This window comes from Apium graveolens, chromosome 8 (genome assembly GCF_009905375.1).
Source record: "Apium graveolens cultivar Ventura chromosome 8, ASM990537v1, whole genome shotgun sequence".
Lineage (NCBI taxonomy): Eukaryota > Viridiplantae > Streptophyta > Magnoliopsida > Apiales > Apiaceae > Apium > Apium graveolens.
This window is the reverse complement of record NC_133654.1, coordinates 104,074,925-104,092,142: the sequence shown is the minus strand read 5'-3', so window position 1 is coordinate 104,092,142 and position 17,218 is coordinate 104,074,925. Positions and strand designations below refer to the sequence as shown.

The following is a 17,218-nucleotide window of genomic DNA, read 5'->3' as shown; positions in this document are numbered from 1 at the left end:
GGGTCATTGCAAATAGTATCTTATATGCAGGTTTATATGTTATGTATGTGTTATGGACCCCAAACTTCTGACCCGGGTTTGGAGGGTGCCACAGGTTGGTATCAGAGCTACAGGTTATAAGTCACTGAAGCAAGCCTAGATTGTCGGGATTAGGTAGAGGGTTAGGATTAGGAATAGGAAATAGAAAGATAAGTTACCGTGAGGTTGAGTGCGACTGTATAGTAGGTCTCCGGCACGGTTCGTATTACGGTTCAGGATTCTTAATTTGCGACGTGATTTCCAGATAACGGAAATGGCAGATCCTGATTTCTCTGTATCATTTGATCATTTGGAGCTTTCCGTTCGAGGATCGCCATCTTCTTCCAGATTTGATTTGCACCTTGTTCCTCCATCAGTATTAATGGTACTACCTTCTGTTATGACAGTTGCACCTCTTCAAGTTATTCTACGTTATTCTACCACCTCTTAATATGAGATTACCTATTTAAGAACCTTCATCTGTTTATTTTTGTTTTACTGGACATTCAGCTGTGAGTGTATCTCTTTAGTTTACCCTACCTCCTGTTCTATACCCACGGTTTAAAACTTATTCTATGACGCAACAGTACCTACGAGGATGGATTTGAAAGCTACTGTAAATGGTGGGTACTTGAGATATAAATAAAGGTGAGAAGAAGTTTAGAAAGAAGATTCAAGGGTTCAGGAGGATAGTTGTTATCAGGTTAAAAGAAGTCATTAGTAGTTAGGCCACCCATGACTAGATTATGGAATAGACTAGATAAGTTTTGGAAGAGAATTAGAGAAGAGTATGGATCTGGAGCTTTCCTAGGAATTAGATAATGGTGTTATGATAATGTGATATATTTGTAGTAACAATATGATGTGTCGTCAGTGGACTTGTTGACTATTGGATAACCTGTTCTACTTTACGACTGCAAAGTTGATGACGGAAGCACTACCAGTATTGAAGCTTTGAAATGAAGCTACGAATAAGATAATATGCAGCGACAATTGAAGTTTTCATCGATTAAGGAAGGTAATAGACCCAATGAAGGAGAGAAGATAAATGTAAGTAAATGAATCTTTATGTGATCGTTTCTTTAATTTGGTATCTTGTTATAGGTAGGAAGGACAACAACCAACTCATATAGTAAGGACAACCAAGTTTGCAACTTTCAAAATTTTCTTAAACAAACCCTCGAAAGAGATTTTCTTAACAAATTTTCAAAGGCTGTTTTAATAAAAATAAGTTTTAAACCTTGATTGTCAAGTTACTACTTGAGTTTCTTGTTTCTTAAAAGACCCGGATTACCTGGAAGGATGTTTGTTTCAGACTTAGCATTGTTAATTCAGAGAACAAAGTAACCCTCGATTATGAAGAGGTTGATTATTCCTACCGGTAAGGTGCAAATATTGTTTGACAAGATTAATAACGGAATCCGCGTACGGAGCAATTACTCATCCAATTACTAGGACTATCCAAGTTCAAAGAATTCATTGATCTAACAAAAGCCTGAGTATGACTGAAGAAGATTGAGAAGATTTCCAGATTTTTCTAAAAGAAGAATATTATTAACAAAAGGAACACTATGTTGAATGATTCGGGGTTATTTTAAATTGAAAAGTGGCAACTCGAGGTTATCTGCTAGGGACGCCATTATGATTGAATTGCTAAAGTATTATACGATGTTAAAGACGCAAGACGTGACAAGTAAGAATCTACCATAATGCTTAATTTTTGAAGGCATTTCAACATACTTTCTAAAGTTGTTATATGACACAATTGGGATATGATCGAACAAGCTCGAAAGATGAATACAAGTGAAATGTGGATGGTGACCAATGGTATCATTCTTGTATCCAATATTACAGCGTATATTCCTTTTTGAATCCTAAATATGTATAAACTTCTTTCCTTGAAAATTCTTTGTGGTGATGAGAAAAAGGAGGATGTTGCATTCCTTTTCAAATTTAATTGTTCCCCTCAAGTTTTGCTCTCTGATTGAGATAAACAGTGTTATGGTGAGACGCTTTATCAGGAATGACAAAGAGTCGGGTGGGACGCCACCTAATCATGTGCGGTATGCCATATGGTACGAAAGACTGGACATCTTAAGTACCAATGTAGTTGTCTAATTCATATTCAAATCCTTCCTTCTTCTTTCTTTTCAACTCTAATTTTTGTTGAATTATGAATCCTTCTAGTTGTTTCGTTGTACTGTCGTTCCTTGCAAGAGTTTTTCAAACAGAAATCAACGTATTATGTACCAAGCGGACAAAGTTCCATCTATCTTCATGCATGAAAAGGAAACAAGGGTATATTGAGAGGATTACGAATCACTATCCGTAGCCGGGGATGCACTAAGAGTCAAGGGAATCTACTTTAATAAGGAATACGTCTCCAAGAGCGGGAGTTTACGAATTGTCTGTGAAATATGTTATTCAGAATACGGATGCGATGACGTGAATAATTATTATGGATACCTTATGCGTTAAATTATTGAAAGATGTGGAAGCAATTTGATTGTTTATTCCCCAAGGTATGGTCGATAAGATGATTTACCCCGTTGAATTAATAAGATTATGACTAAAGGACTAGCAAATTCAAGAATGTGTAAATGTTAAATAAGTAAGTACCAATGATGGGATTGAGATTTTTGGCAATAAGTTGTGAAGAATTGATATCATTTGAGATAAGAGGATTTGACATTATTCTAAAGAATGGATTAACTATTTAAGCATGATGCCCAGACGAACCGTCGTGATGAAGAGATAGTCCTGAAGACGTCAAATGATAATATGATAAGGTATAAAGGAAGAAGGAGGGTAAAGAATTTGTTAACGATGATTATGGTGATCAAGATATGAGCATTATGGTGATTATGAGGTAAATAAAAGTCAGAAGCAAACAAAATTTGAAGATTTTATAGCAATTAAGGAGTTTCAAGATATGTTTCCAGATGAGTTATAAACATTTCCTCCAGATAGAGAAATGAAGCTCGCGATTGACTTAGTACCTAAGACGAAGCCAGTAATCAAGGCTTTACACAAAATGGCACCAAATGAGGAAATTAGCAAAACATATGCAAGAGATGTTAGAAGAAGGAATGATTAGACCTAATGTACCCCATAAGGTGCACCGGTATTAATTGTTCATAAGAAAGATGGAAGTATGAGATTATACGTCGACCAACGAAAGCTCAACAAGCTTACTATCAATAGTAAGTATCTGTTACCTCGAACTGCTGATTTGTTGGATCAAACAGAAGAAGCAAAGTATTTTCTAAAATTGATTTAAGATTTGGGCGTTGCCGATTGGAGATTGAGCCTATAGATATATCAAGGATAATTTTCAGAACTAAGTACTGCTGCTATAAAGTTCTAGTGATGTCATTTGAATTAACCAATATACCAATAATATTTGAACTTCATGGACGAAATCTTTAAGGAATATCTGAATGAGTTGTAATTGTGTTACTTAAAGTCAACGGAGGACCATGCGAAGCATTTAATGATAATTGGAAGTCGGAGAAGAAAGAAGTTGTATGTAAAGTTTACAATGTGAAAGTTTTGATGGTAGAAAGCATAAATAATTAGTGAAAAGGAGACCAAAGGAGATCCAGTAGAAATTAAAGTTACTATGAATAAAGAAAGGCCAAAAGCACCAACAAAAGTAAGAAGTTTTACCCGGGACCAGTTATTATTGAAAATTTGTGCGGGATTTCTTGAAAGTTGCAATACCTTTGGCAAAGCTAACCAGGAAAAACAAGAAGTTTATATGAGATGGATAAGGGTGAAGAAAGTTTTGCGGAGTCAAATGAAAGAGTGATTACGTCACCTGCTTTATCACTTTGAAAGTATCAAGGAGATTTTGTAGTTTATAGTGATGCTTCTCATAAGGGAATAGGATGTGTGTTGATGCAACAAAATAAAGTTATTATATATGCATCTAGACAACCAAAACCTTAGGAGCAGAAGTATCCTACTCATAATTGGGACTAACAGTAATAATATTCACTTTGAAAGATTGGGAAACATGATATGTATGGAGAAAGGTGTAAGATCTATACGGACCATAAGAGGTTGAAGTATGTATTCACGAGGAAAAGCAAATGTAATGGTAAGCGATAAGAAAAAAGAAGAGAACAAACACAGAGAATGCACCAGAAGAATTATTTATGGAATTTTAGAAGTTGGAGTTGGAAGTCAGACATATAACCCCAAGGAAACAAGGATGGGTAGTATGACCTTTCAGTCAGAATTGCTAAGAAAAGATAAGGAAATGTCAAGGGAAGATAATGGATCCCGATGTTAACAGTTAGTAAGAAGAAGATTATACACCCAGAAGAACAATCACGATATTCCTAGATTTTCTTCCAGCACTTGGATGCTACAAGTAGAAGAATTAAGAAATGAGATCCCACAGAGAATTCACAATATAAAGTATTTAATTTATTGAAGAAATGCCAAGATATACGGAATTTGAAGAAAGATAGTGATAACCAGGTATAGGAAGGAAATTGCAAGATAGATTAGGGAGCGTTGGACATGTCAAAGAATTAATGCGAAGTATTGGAGGCCTAGTGGACAAGGTAGACCAAGGAGTGGTTTTACAAAAAGGAGAATCATAAAGTGTACCAGTGATGTTGTTGGAGAAAAGGGATGAAATTATGAGATTGTATACTGATTATCGATGGTTTAACAGAACAACAAATAAGAATAGGTGACCCCTATAAAGAATTAATTACTTACGAGACCTAATTCAAGAAGTATGTTATGTTTTGGGGATTAACTTAAGATCTGACCTGAGAACATATCAGAGATTACGATTAAAGTGAGTTATGAGCATTGCAAGCTCCGGTGATATTATGTGAAATAACAAGTGTATCAGTTGTCTATAAGGAATTGAGGAACATGTTGTATAAGGAGTACTCAGATGAGTGAACTGTATTTATTGATAACATCTTCAGCTATTCAGGGAACTATACGTTGAGTCTTCAAGAATGAAATTTTGACAAAGGTTAACAAAAGATTCAAATTAATCCGTTAACAACTACCTAAACAAAGCCGTAGGGTAACAGATGCCTCATGTAGAAAGAAAGGATTGGATGTAATTAAGACCCCTGAGGAGTTAATAAAAGAATTGGAAAGAATGGATTCTGAAGTTCAAATACTTAAAGGTGATAATACGTGAATCTATGAGATTACTTTTCAGCCTTAACTGATGGAAAAGAGTAAGAGATGTTTAAATGTTTGGAAACCAAGTTGAAAACGAGCACCGCCTATCATCCTTAAACGGAGAGTCAAAGTACGGAAGTGATTTAAGAAATGTAAGATATGTTGAGAGGTTGAGTTTTAAGGAAACACTGGAATGATCATTTATCATCGATGTCAGCTTTGGAATGCCACTTTACTAAGCTTCATGTGAATGCAAGTGTACGTCCCCATTTTTATTGAGATAAAGTGGGAGAAAGAAAGTTGTCAAATTCTAAGTTAATTCAGCATACCAAGAGCATAGTGATATTAATTGAAGCAGCTCGGAGTAGACAAAGAAAGAAGGCGAAATTGTATCGAGAGAGAATATGAGTATAGAAATAAGACCAGTAGTGTTAGTACAAGTTTCATCTTGAAAGAGACTGGATAGGTCTAAGTAGGAGGGACAGGTCAAGTCCTAAAAATTAGTGAACCATTCGAGGTATTGATAAATATAGATAAAGTTGTTCATGAGTTGATGTTACCATCACAACAGTGTGTACATATAATGTGTTTGGCCTGTTAAGGTTAAAGCGATAAGTATCTGATTCAAATTAAGTGATTGATTAGGAGCCAATGGGCTCTTGTCCAAATTTGTTCTGCATATACTGATCAATTCAAATTCTTAATCGTTAAAGGCGAGTCCTTGGAAATGAGTGTATATCTATAGTAAATACGTTTGAAATCTTCGAGTAGAAGAGTCTACTTGGAAACTAGAGTCAGATATGCTTGACGAATATCCTCACTTGTGTAATTAGACCAGATTCTAAGGACATAATCTTTTTAAGGGGGAAGGATATAACGACTCGTGTATTTTTGAATTATTTAAATATGTGATTATGGAAATTATTAAATGAATAAAATATGTGTATTGGTTTTAACCGCTATGGTTGTTTGATTATTATCTATGTGTGATTTATTGGTGTAAAGGATTGGAATGTGTAGTTAAAAATTGACTTATATTGTTCTGTTTTATTTTTAAAGGTGATTTTATTACATTTTTAAACCCGTAAATATTTGGATTGTCTCTAAAATTAGTTTTATAATTTTATAATTTCAATAATTATTTTTGGAATTTTATAAAATTTAAAAAATCAATATTTTATTAATTATTTATCTTTAAATGATTTTCTGATTGTGTTTACTTGTAAAATCTGTATTTAATTCCCGAATTATTCAAAAATTATGAAACTCATATTTATTTAAGTTTGGAATATTTTGAGAATTTTAAAATTATTTTGGAAATTTTCGGGATTTATTTCACCTGCGCGTCGATTCGTTTAATTGCTAAAATCGAGTGTAAATTGCGTTTCAAAAATTATTTTAAAATTTTGAAATTTATGTTTTTATAAACTTCGGGATATTTGTAACATTTTAAGACTATTTTCATAAATTTCTGAGTTTGTTTTAAGTGTAGCTCGGTTCGTTAATTATGAAATGCGGGTATGAGTTGCGTTTCAAAATTGCTTTAAAAATTGTAAAAATTTTATTTTATTAGTTTTCAAATATTCCAAAAATTTTAGAATTACTTTGATAGTTGTGGAATTTTATTTGCTCGCATTTTGGTTCGTTAAATTGTAAATTACGGAACCAAATTAGATTTGTTCTAGAAGTCAGGACACGTGTCTAACTCTAACACATCAGACACAAGCGTGGCAATTTCAGATTGAATAAATAAATCAACACACACACGGTTGTGTGTCACCACCGCCTTTATCACTCTGTGATTCCTCAGTTCTTCTTTCTCATACTCTCCTGATTTTCTCCTTCTCTCTTTATTTCTTCCACCCCCCCGATTTATTCCCCGGTGGTGCTGGTTTTCTTCCCCGTTCCCGGTAAGCCACCCACCGCCCTGTTCTTGTTTGCCGCCACTTCAATTTTTCCAGCCAAGGGTCGCCTGTGCGAATCTGTGTGTGCGGGGTGTGTGTCTGTGTATGCTATGAACGTGTGTGTGTGCGTTGGTGTGAGTTTGTGTGTGTACGATTCCTCTGTGCGTGTGTGACTGTGTATATGTGTTATTATTTTCGGTTGTTTCCAGCCGTGCCTTTTGTTCCGATTGTGTCATGTGCTTAGCAGCGCGTATGCGCGTGATGATGCCTGTGATTTTATTTTATTGCTGGACTGAATTTCTTTTATTAATTTTTACAGAAAATGAATGTATAAAATTTCTGAATATTCGTGATGTAAATAAATTATTTGGATGGAAATAATGTATATTAATCGGTGAAGTTCCGTTGGATGTCCGATATAAACGGAAACCCATGAATTTTACCGCCGTCGGCGATGCGCCTCGGCGAGCCCACGGTGGACTGTGATGTTTATTCTGAGTCCTAATATTTTAAAAATAAATAAATTAATTCATAAAATTATATTTGAAACGAGAATTTGATTTTATATTAAAGTCGAGTATGTAATTTAGTTGACGAATTGTGATTGGATTGATTGTTGGGTTGAACTGGTGGTTGGGATTCATGGTTGGATTTTCGGATTGTGGTTGTTGTGAACTTGATTGTGGTTGGTTTGACGTCGATTGATGTTTCGACGGGTAGTCCGATAAGCAAAGAAGACGCTGCCCGATTTCCGGAAAATCAACTATGGAAATGCGGGAGCGTATCTGATAATTATCGGGACGTCGAGCGAATATATATACTTATACTTTATACGAACTTGATTGCATATTGTGGTGAACGTTCTGTCCAAAACTCAGTAACCCTAATTTCGTAAAATGCCGAGTATACCTATTTTCTGAAAACGAACATTGAACCGATTTCGAGAATGTGAACCCTAATTGTTGTATGTGGTATTATAATATGAATAATTACGAGTCAGAATATGCTATCGTATGGGTAGGTTATTAGCGAGGATATGTCAAGCATAACTAGGTATCTAACATAGAGTATTTCGACCCTGTAGGTTCTAGTCAGAAAACTAAAAGTGGACAATGGACTAAGGATAACCTAGTGATCAGGTGACGAACTTAGTAGAGTTTCAACAGAAAAACCTGAGTGTCGAAGTCGAATCCAATGGGATCTAGTGGTTGGACGTTAAAGCTTGAGCGACAGAGTCGGCTCAGAATTGATCAGTAATAGTTATAAAGCCTTGTAAGGCATGTACTTCTGAACTTTTCTTCAAGATATATTGTAAATATATTTTCGAACTATTTCATAACATGTCGCTACTATTCAAAATAACCCCTATTTTATATTGCAAGTGCTATAAACAATTTACCCTTGAACCCTGATTTTTCTTGATCTTGAGCCGTAAGCCTTATTCTTTGTAAACCATCCTTTGTTGATCCTCAGACACCAAACTACACAAATATGATACTACTCCCCAAATGTATAACTACCAAACACTGGAACAAAATTGTTTGAAAACACAGAAACTTTTATACTCCAACCATTCTTTATAACATCAAAGAATTATACCTTGAAAAATCATTATTTGTCTAATACCTGATCCTGTTATAGACTGAAAACCGTTTCTTATACATACCCTGATATAACCTTGTGATATCCATAAGTTTCCTTACGTTCTTATTCAAATGTTTAATCATCAATGATTATGAACTTGTTTTATCGAATTATATTGTTTATCATATTGAACAACTTTAGAATTGGATAGTTTTTTTGTATATATGGACCAGATTCGTGGTCAGACCATATCAATGGTCAAGTTAGGCCAATGTGCGCCTTGGATCCAGTTCGTAGAGCAGAGCTGTGTGCTTCGCTCGGGGTTAGTGCGTGACTGAGTAGCAACCTAACCTTGTTTTTTTTAAACTTAAAATGAATATCCAATTCTAATGATTAGTTAAAAAGAAACTCGATTCCTCTGAATCATTCCATTTGAACATTGTTTAAACCTCAGTTATCACTGTTATGACTTGCTGAGCTAGTTAGCTCACCCTTGCGATTCTTTTTATATAATTTACAGTTGAAAATGATATGGATGATAGTGAAGTTCCTCAGTCCAAAGTGCAGGCTAGGATTCCAGTTTGAGTTGGATCGAGCTAGCATGAGCTTCATACGGTAGAGAGATAGTAAGATTGTAAGAATAATTTTATTATCAGTTGCAAGTTAAATTAGTTGGAATTGGGTACGTTGTAATAAAAGTTAAGGTTGTGGCTTGTTTTCATACTTTAACCTGTTGCGATCCGTGGATATGTAAAGCAGGGTCATTGCAAATAGTATCTTATATGCAGGTTTATATGTTATGTATATGTTGTGGACCCCAAACTTCTGACCCGGGTTTGGAGGGCGCCGCAACTATGGTCCTACAGGACAAGCCCCATGACAAGCACCGGAGAGACTCCATTCAAACTAGCTTATGGCAGAGAAGCAGTGCTTCTTATTGAGGTGGGATCTCCTTCTCACAGGGTAATAAACTTTAATGAAGTAGCCAACGAAAAAGGACTCAGAACAAATATGGAGTTAATTGATGAGGTCCGGGACCAAGCTGTAGAAAAGATAGAGAAATACAAGGAGAAGACCAGGGATCATTTCAGTAAGAAGTCCAGAGTCAAAAATTTCCAAGTTGGAGACTTGGTTCTTCGAGACACAGAAGCATCAGATCCTACAAACACTGAAAAGCCAATACCAAAATGGGAAGGACCATACAAGGTCAAAGAAGTCCTGGGACCAGGAACCTACAAACTCCTGAACATGGATGGCTCAGAAGTCCCCAATACTTGGCATGAACTCGGACTAAGAAAGTTTTACCAATAAGAAAAAGCAACCAAAACCTTGTAGCCAATATGGCAAGCAACCAGTTTGTTTTTCCTTATATTTTGTATGAATGAACTTCCAAATTAATGAAAAGCATTTCTCTAGATTACATTTATTAAATCTATCTGAAAAAGCAACCACTAGTCCGGACCAAAGATTAGTTTGGACTAGAGCAAATATATTTAGGTAAAATTAATTTTCTAAGTAAAACAACAACCACTAGTCCGGACCAAAGATTAGTCTGGACTAGAGAAAACATATTTACTTAGAATTAGTTTTCTAAGTAAACAACAACCACTAGTCCGGACCAAAGAATAGTCTGGACTAGAGGAAACATAATTACTTAAAATTAATTTTTTTTTAAGTAAACAACAACCACTAGTCCAGACCAAAGATTAGTCTGGACTAGAGCAAATATATTTACTTAGAATTAATTTTCTAAGTAAACAACAACTGCTAGTCCGGACAAATTAGTCTAGACTAGAGCAGACATATTTACTTAAAATTAATTTTCTAAGTAAAACAACAACCACTAGTCCGAACCAAAGATTAGTCTAGACTAGAGTAAACATATTTACTTAGAATTAATTTTCTAAGTAAACAGAAATCACTAGTCCGGACCAAAGATTGGTCTAGACTAGAGTAATCATATTTACTTAGAATTAATTTTCTAAGTAAACAGCAACCGCTAGTCCGGACAAAAGATTAGTCTAGACTAGAGCAAACATATTTACTTAGAATTAATTTTCTAAGTAAACAATAACTACTAGTCCGGACCAATTATCAGTCTGGACTAGAGCAAACATATTTACTAAGAATTTATTTTCTAGGTAAAACAACATCCACTAGTCCGGACTAACTATGAGTCTGGACTAGAGCAAACATATTTACTTAGAATTAATTTTCTAAGTAAACACCAACCACTAGTCCGGACAAACTATTAGTCTGGAGTAGAGCATATTTACTTAGAATTAATTTTCTAAGTAAAAAGTCCACCACTAGTCTGGACCAATTATCAGTCTGGACTAGAGCAAACATATTTACTCAGAACTAATTTTTTAAGTAAAGAAGCCGCAACTAGTCCGGACCAATCATTATTCTGGACCAGCGAAAACATATTTACTTAGAACATAATTTTCTCAGAAGCCAATACTAGTCCGGACCAAAGATTTTTCTAGACTAGAGCATCGACATTAACTGAGAAAAATTTCTAAGGAGAGAATAAAGTACAACAACAAATATAAAATTAAACAAAAGCAAATAAACCGAAATTAACCGGACCAAGAGTGCCCGGAGCCAAGTACGATATTACAGTTACACATCAACAATCAGTTTAAAAACACAAGTTCAGAATTCAAATTCAAGCAATCAGATATCTAAGAATTCGGAGTAGTTGACGGAAGGAAGCTAGGGCAAGGATCATCAAAGTGCTCCGGCTCCCCGAGTCCAGCCTCGATATTTTGCTTAGCCTTAATAAATTCTTGCACAAAATTATCCCAATCCGCCTCCGGATTAGTCTTGATATGCTTCTCCGTAACAATCCAGCAACGTCCAATCTCTGGAGCAACAACATTGGCGATAGCCCTATCATATTCTTCAGACTTCCTGAAAGCTTCAATAACTTCAGCCTCCGGTCTAACAGCAGATAACTGCTTCCGGAGCTCAGCCAATTCTGCCTTCAAGTCAGAAGCCTCCTTCTCAGCACTCTCAGCCCGGACTGTCATATCATTCAGGCGAGTTCAGTCCGGACAACAAAGTATCCTTCACAATAATCTAATCTCTTAACCCCCCAATCTCTTTATTCTTGTCAGTAATTGTGGTCCGAGCATTTTTTAATTCTTTGTATGCGAGAGAAGCAGCTATGACCATGTACCCACCAAGCTACAAAGAAGAAGTTACAAATCTCAGAAAAAATCACAAGTTAAAACAGAAGACAGGGAACAATAAATGAAACGTTGTATACCTGGCCCCAGAGACGAGTGCACTCCTTCATCATTCCATCGAATCCGGAGGCATTCATCTCCTTCCATTCAGTAGATGAGGGAATCTCAGCCATAAAAAGGGCAACATTCAAATCCAGCCCCGGACTACTCCTTTTCGGACGCTCCTCCGCCACGCCCTTTCCTTTGTCCACTCCGGACTCAGTACCAACATCAGCCTTTCCAGCCCGGGGATATTTAGAACCAACACTCCGGAGCCTCTTCATCCTCCGCGTAACCTCCACTTCTGAAACTTCCCCAAGAGGCTCAAACTCTTCCAAGTTCTCAAATTCGTCACCAATCTCAACTTCAGCATTTTGCTCTGGAACCCTTTCATTCCTGAAAGACTCCCGCCTGGAAACAACATTGCTCTGAGATCCCTCCTTCGGAGGAGGATTCGATCCGGACCCACCAACTGCAGCTTTCTTGGCCAGCTTGAAAGCACTCCCTAAACCCTTCAAGGCATCACTGTACGCCGAGGAAGACATATCCGGATTGTAAGGAGGTAAACCTGCAAGAACACAAAGTGAAAGGAAATTCGGAACAAGTACGTCACAAAAATAAAGAACCAATAAACAATTCAGATACAGAAACCAATCCGGACAAAAGAGAGAACATTTACACCCTAGCCTATTCATAGTTTTATGCATCATAAAGGTATCTCAGGTAAGCTGAATACCTAAACATTCACAAAAAGTAAAAACTAGCCGGATAGCTTCTCCCCGGATTACAGCCCTGTGAAATCTAGTTCGGACTCTCTCAGCAGCAATATGAGGGAGATACTTCAAATCCAATCCCCTCAGCATAATAATCTCCCCATTCCAGTGCTTCAATGATGACTGCTGAATTACTGGCCTATAAGAAGAACTGTAGCCACACTCCGCAGCACGAAATCGAATCTCATACAAAGGCATCTGGCTAGACCGGACTAAACTAAAAATGTGATGCCACAACTTAAATATTGGCTGAACCTTGAACTGTTTGCAGCAGGCAATGAACCAAGTCATCCACTTTATCCCGTTGGGGGTTATCTGCATCAGAGACAACTGGTACTCATATTTACAAAGATGCTTCAGAAAGAGGTGCTAGCGCAGATGCTCCAACCACACCGGAGCAAAGCCATCAACCGGTCTATGGTAGATCCTCTCTCCGGCCTCAGGCCACCTCCACTCAATCCGGGGATCCAACTGGAAAGCAGCCCGGATCAAGGGACCTTGTGCCGCGTGATCCAACGAGACATATTCATCCTTCAGCTCATACGGTTCCTTGCCTACAATACTGCTAGCAAACCTCCTATCAAAATCAGCCCGGTCATAAGGCCCCGGACCAGCATTAGGCTACCTCGCATACCCGGACCTGATACTCCGATAATACTAGCTGTTCTCTATTTCTTCACTCCCGGTGATGAAGTAATTCAGAACATCAACCCACAACCCCTCCGGAGTGCAGGGCACCTTCCTAGCGGAAATCTTTCCTATAATCAGTTTAGTGATGGCGTTGGCATCATAAGTGAACCTTCATCATAAGTGGAATCCTTCTTTCCCATTTCAGTGCGTTCAGAATTTGAAGATGAATTTGAACCAGAATTCGACGGCCCCGGGTAGGAGGACATGTAAGCCTTCGCACGAATTTTAGTCCGGACCATATGCCTAAATCAAATTATAAAGGTTAGTCTAAATCCCTACAGTTTATTTATTTTCAATCCTACATGGTCCGGACTACCCTATGTTCAATTTTAGTAAAGTTGCAAGCAACCAGTCTGGAGACCCGGACCTCAAAAGCTAATATATACCCAAAAACCACAAATAGAAAAAGCCCCAAATCATTAAATCCAGACTATAAATAACCTACAACCCAAAAACACCAAAAACCTAGTCCAAACTACAATTACAACCAGCCGAATCAACAAGAAACCAAGAACAAACCTACTAGTCCGGACTTGTTGCAATAGTCCGAACCCAACCAAAAACCCTAACCACAGAAACACCCCCCAAATGAAATCAAACACCAAAATACAACAAAAACACAGATACACACACATATATATACACATCTCCAAAACAATGAACAGAGAACGACAAGAAAAGCACCAAACAAAGACAACCAAAGCTCAAGAAAAAAACAGTATACAAGGAAGATTCCGATAGATAAAACGAAGAGACTTACAAGTCCGGAGACATATTTTGCAAAAAAAACAACTGTAACAATTCAAATCATTGGGGGGAAAGCCCCAAAACCGTTTCATCTTCCAGTCCGGAGCACTAAAACTCAACACAATCCGGACTGGGGGGCAAGCAAAGCTCAAATTCTTCTAAGGACAACCAACTTTAGTCCTGATTGGCTGAACTCAACGCAATCCGGACTGAGGGCAAGCAAACCTAAAATTCTTCCAAGGACAACCAACCTTAGTCCTGATTGGCTAAACTCAACGCAATCCGGACTAGGGGGCAAGCAAAGCTCAAATTCTTCTAAAGACATCCAACCTTAGTCCTGATTGGCTGAACTCAAAGCAATCTGGACTATGGGGCAAGCAAAGCTCAAATTCTTTCAATGACAACCAAACTTAGTCCTGATTGGCTGAACTCAACGCAATCCGGACTGGGGGGAAGCAAAGCTCAAATTCTTCTAAGGACAACCAACCTTAGTCCTGATTAGCTGAACTCAACGCAATCCGGATAATCAAATTCTTCTAAGGATAACCAACCTTAGTCCTGATTGGCTGAACTCAACACAATCCGGACTGGGGGCAAGCAAAGCTCAAATACTTCCAAGGACAACTAACCTTAGTCCCGATTGGCCGAACTCGGCGCAACCCGGATTCGGGGTAAAGCAAAAGATCAAGTTCTTTAACAAAGCCAACCATACTCCCCCATCCAGAAAATCTGCATAAGGGAGTTGGGGGCACATGATAGTACATGCAGCTCCTGCAAGGACCAGGACCGGGCTCCTAACTCAATCCAGTCCCGCACACTACTAGTCCTAACTGGCTCAGTCCCGCAAGCCCAATCTTGGGGAATCCCAGCGTGTGAGGCACTTGCCTGAGCACATGATAGGACAGTTGTCATCATCAATCATGGGAATAATTATGGCACGTGTCAGAGGATTCTCAGAACATTCCTCAGCCAGTCCCGCACTGACACGTGTAAAGCATCCACTCTAGCCAGGTATCCTCCGCTCCTAAAACCAATGACTACGATTCAAAGGTACCAACCCCAAAACTCTATCCTTGGGCTATAAATAGCCCAAGAAGGTAAGGTTTTGGGGTTAATCACTCTCTCACACTCATATACACACACAACCACCTTACATTCCTTTTTATCTTCATCTTCTCCAAAAGCGAGTTCTTATTCTCACAATGGAGGCCCCGCGGGACCCAAACCTCCCTTCCGCTGTTGTTTTATAGGAGCCCCATGACAGCTACACCTCCACAGCGACGAAAAATCCAGACACGGCGTTGAATGAGCAGCCCCGCCACCTGGAGTTATCATAACGAGTCTATCCCACATATTTGTCATGGAATAAAATTTTAAGATGAAGTGATAAGAGCATGATAATATTACAATCTACTCCTTAGTTTGAAGTCAAAATTAATTTCAAATATTGTCTGAGTGAACACTTTCTTGTATATTTAGCTCACATGTCCGAGGTTTACTTTTCTATCTTCAATTAATTGTCGTCGTTGTAATCTTTCAAAAAGCAAGAATTTACATTCAAGATTCAATATCATTTTAGAAAAAGAATTTAGATTGTGCACCAGCACATGTTAGTTTCTGATAACATGCATTTATGTCTTTTGTTGTAAGATTTACTTTTAAGTTTGAAGTTAATTGATAATTTAGCATCAATGATTGTGTTTGTTGTTTTCTAAATGTGTCATATATCTTATTTTTTTCGGAACAATGTGTCACCTATTTTAAAACAAAAAATGTTTGATGCAGAATTTTTTTACAAAATGAATGGATCACTTTATTTAGATCAAGAGCCCCAATTAAAATATACTAACTTAAATACCGTGCGGTGCACAGATTCCCGTTAATATTTAAAAATTCTATTTATCCCGTCATATTCTAATTTTTAAAATATTTTTGTAAATATATAATAATTATAAATTTATAATAAAAATAATAGGATAACTTTAGTAGAATAAGTAGACTCCGTCTAGTGGTTTAACAATTTATTAGTTTAGCGGATATATAACACTATTTATTTATTTTTTTAATAATAAGATATGTTATGATTGTAGTTTAGTAGCATAGTTTAACAATTTAGTAGTTGAACGGATATATAACACTATTTTTTATAATAATTAAAATTAGAAAATAACTGTTAAACCAAATTATATTTCATTCCGTTTATTATAATATAGCAAGTATATTGATATAGATTGCATCAATTGCCATATTTGTAACACTGCTTTGTATTCAATGTAGGACAAAACAGCTGGGCGCTCGGGTAAAATGAGCTAAAGAATGGGAGAAAGTTCACTACCAAAAATCATTACAAACCTAATAAGATAGGGCCCGTTTGAATTTTTAAAAAAAGTATAACTTATGACTAATTAAATTATAAAATGTTATGTATATCGACAACTGTTATGGGTAAAAAGCTAAGGTTATTACTTGCTGTATTTAATACTAAGATTCGGGAGCTCAAGGCCTTTAATGGCTGCTCTCGTGTTTCGTGACTCAATCTGCCTTTACGAGATGCCTACGTATCTCTGTGAATTAGAGAATCAAGCCAAAAAACGTAGTTCTAATTGGTGGGGGTGAGACCCCTTATATAGATGTTGGGGGTCCTTGAATTGGACTTGATATAGGAGACTTGGTGGGCAAGTCTCATAATTAGAATGGACTTTGGAGTCCTAGATAGTAGGAAACTGATTCCTTATCCTTTTAGGTCCCCTTGAGGCTAATCTCCAAGGATTTATATCCTTATCGGGACTCTTTTCAACATCCGATTTGTCCCTTATAAATTAATTACGAAATTAATTAATAATCAGGGCTTTTGGGCCTTTTTTATTCCATCAGGCCTGATCTGGTCCATCAGGCTTAACCTTTCTGGTCTGAGTATCATATATCTTTTTATTGGGCCTAGCAGCCCACAGCTTGTACAATTAATGCAGTATTTAATTATACAATCATAATTTATTTATCCCTATCATTTGCCCCCCAACTTTTGGGAAACATTGAATAGGTTTCGCAGAAGTTAAGTCTATTTGTTCCCTTACAGGGTTTCGTTTTTCCGTAAAGTGTGGAGCGACCT

General features: G+C 37.0%; 1 protein-coding gene across 1 annotated transcript; it reads left to right on the top strand.

The window, feature by feature from the left end:
* The first annotated feature begins 9,542 nt into the window (after positions 1-9,542).
* On the top strand, positions 9,543-9,977 carry LOC141679824 (uncharacterized). Its single transcript, XM_074486210.1, has one exon. The coding sequence runs from the start codon at positions 9,543-9,545 to the stop codon at positions 9,975-9,977; it is 435 nt and encodes a 144-aa protein (XP_074342311.1).
* The last annotated feature ends 7,241 nt before the right edge of the window (positions 9,978-17,218 follow it).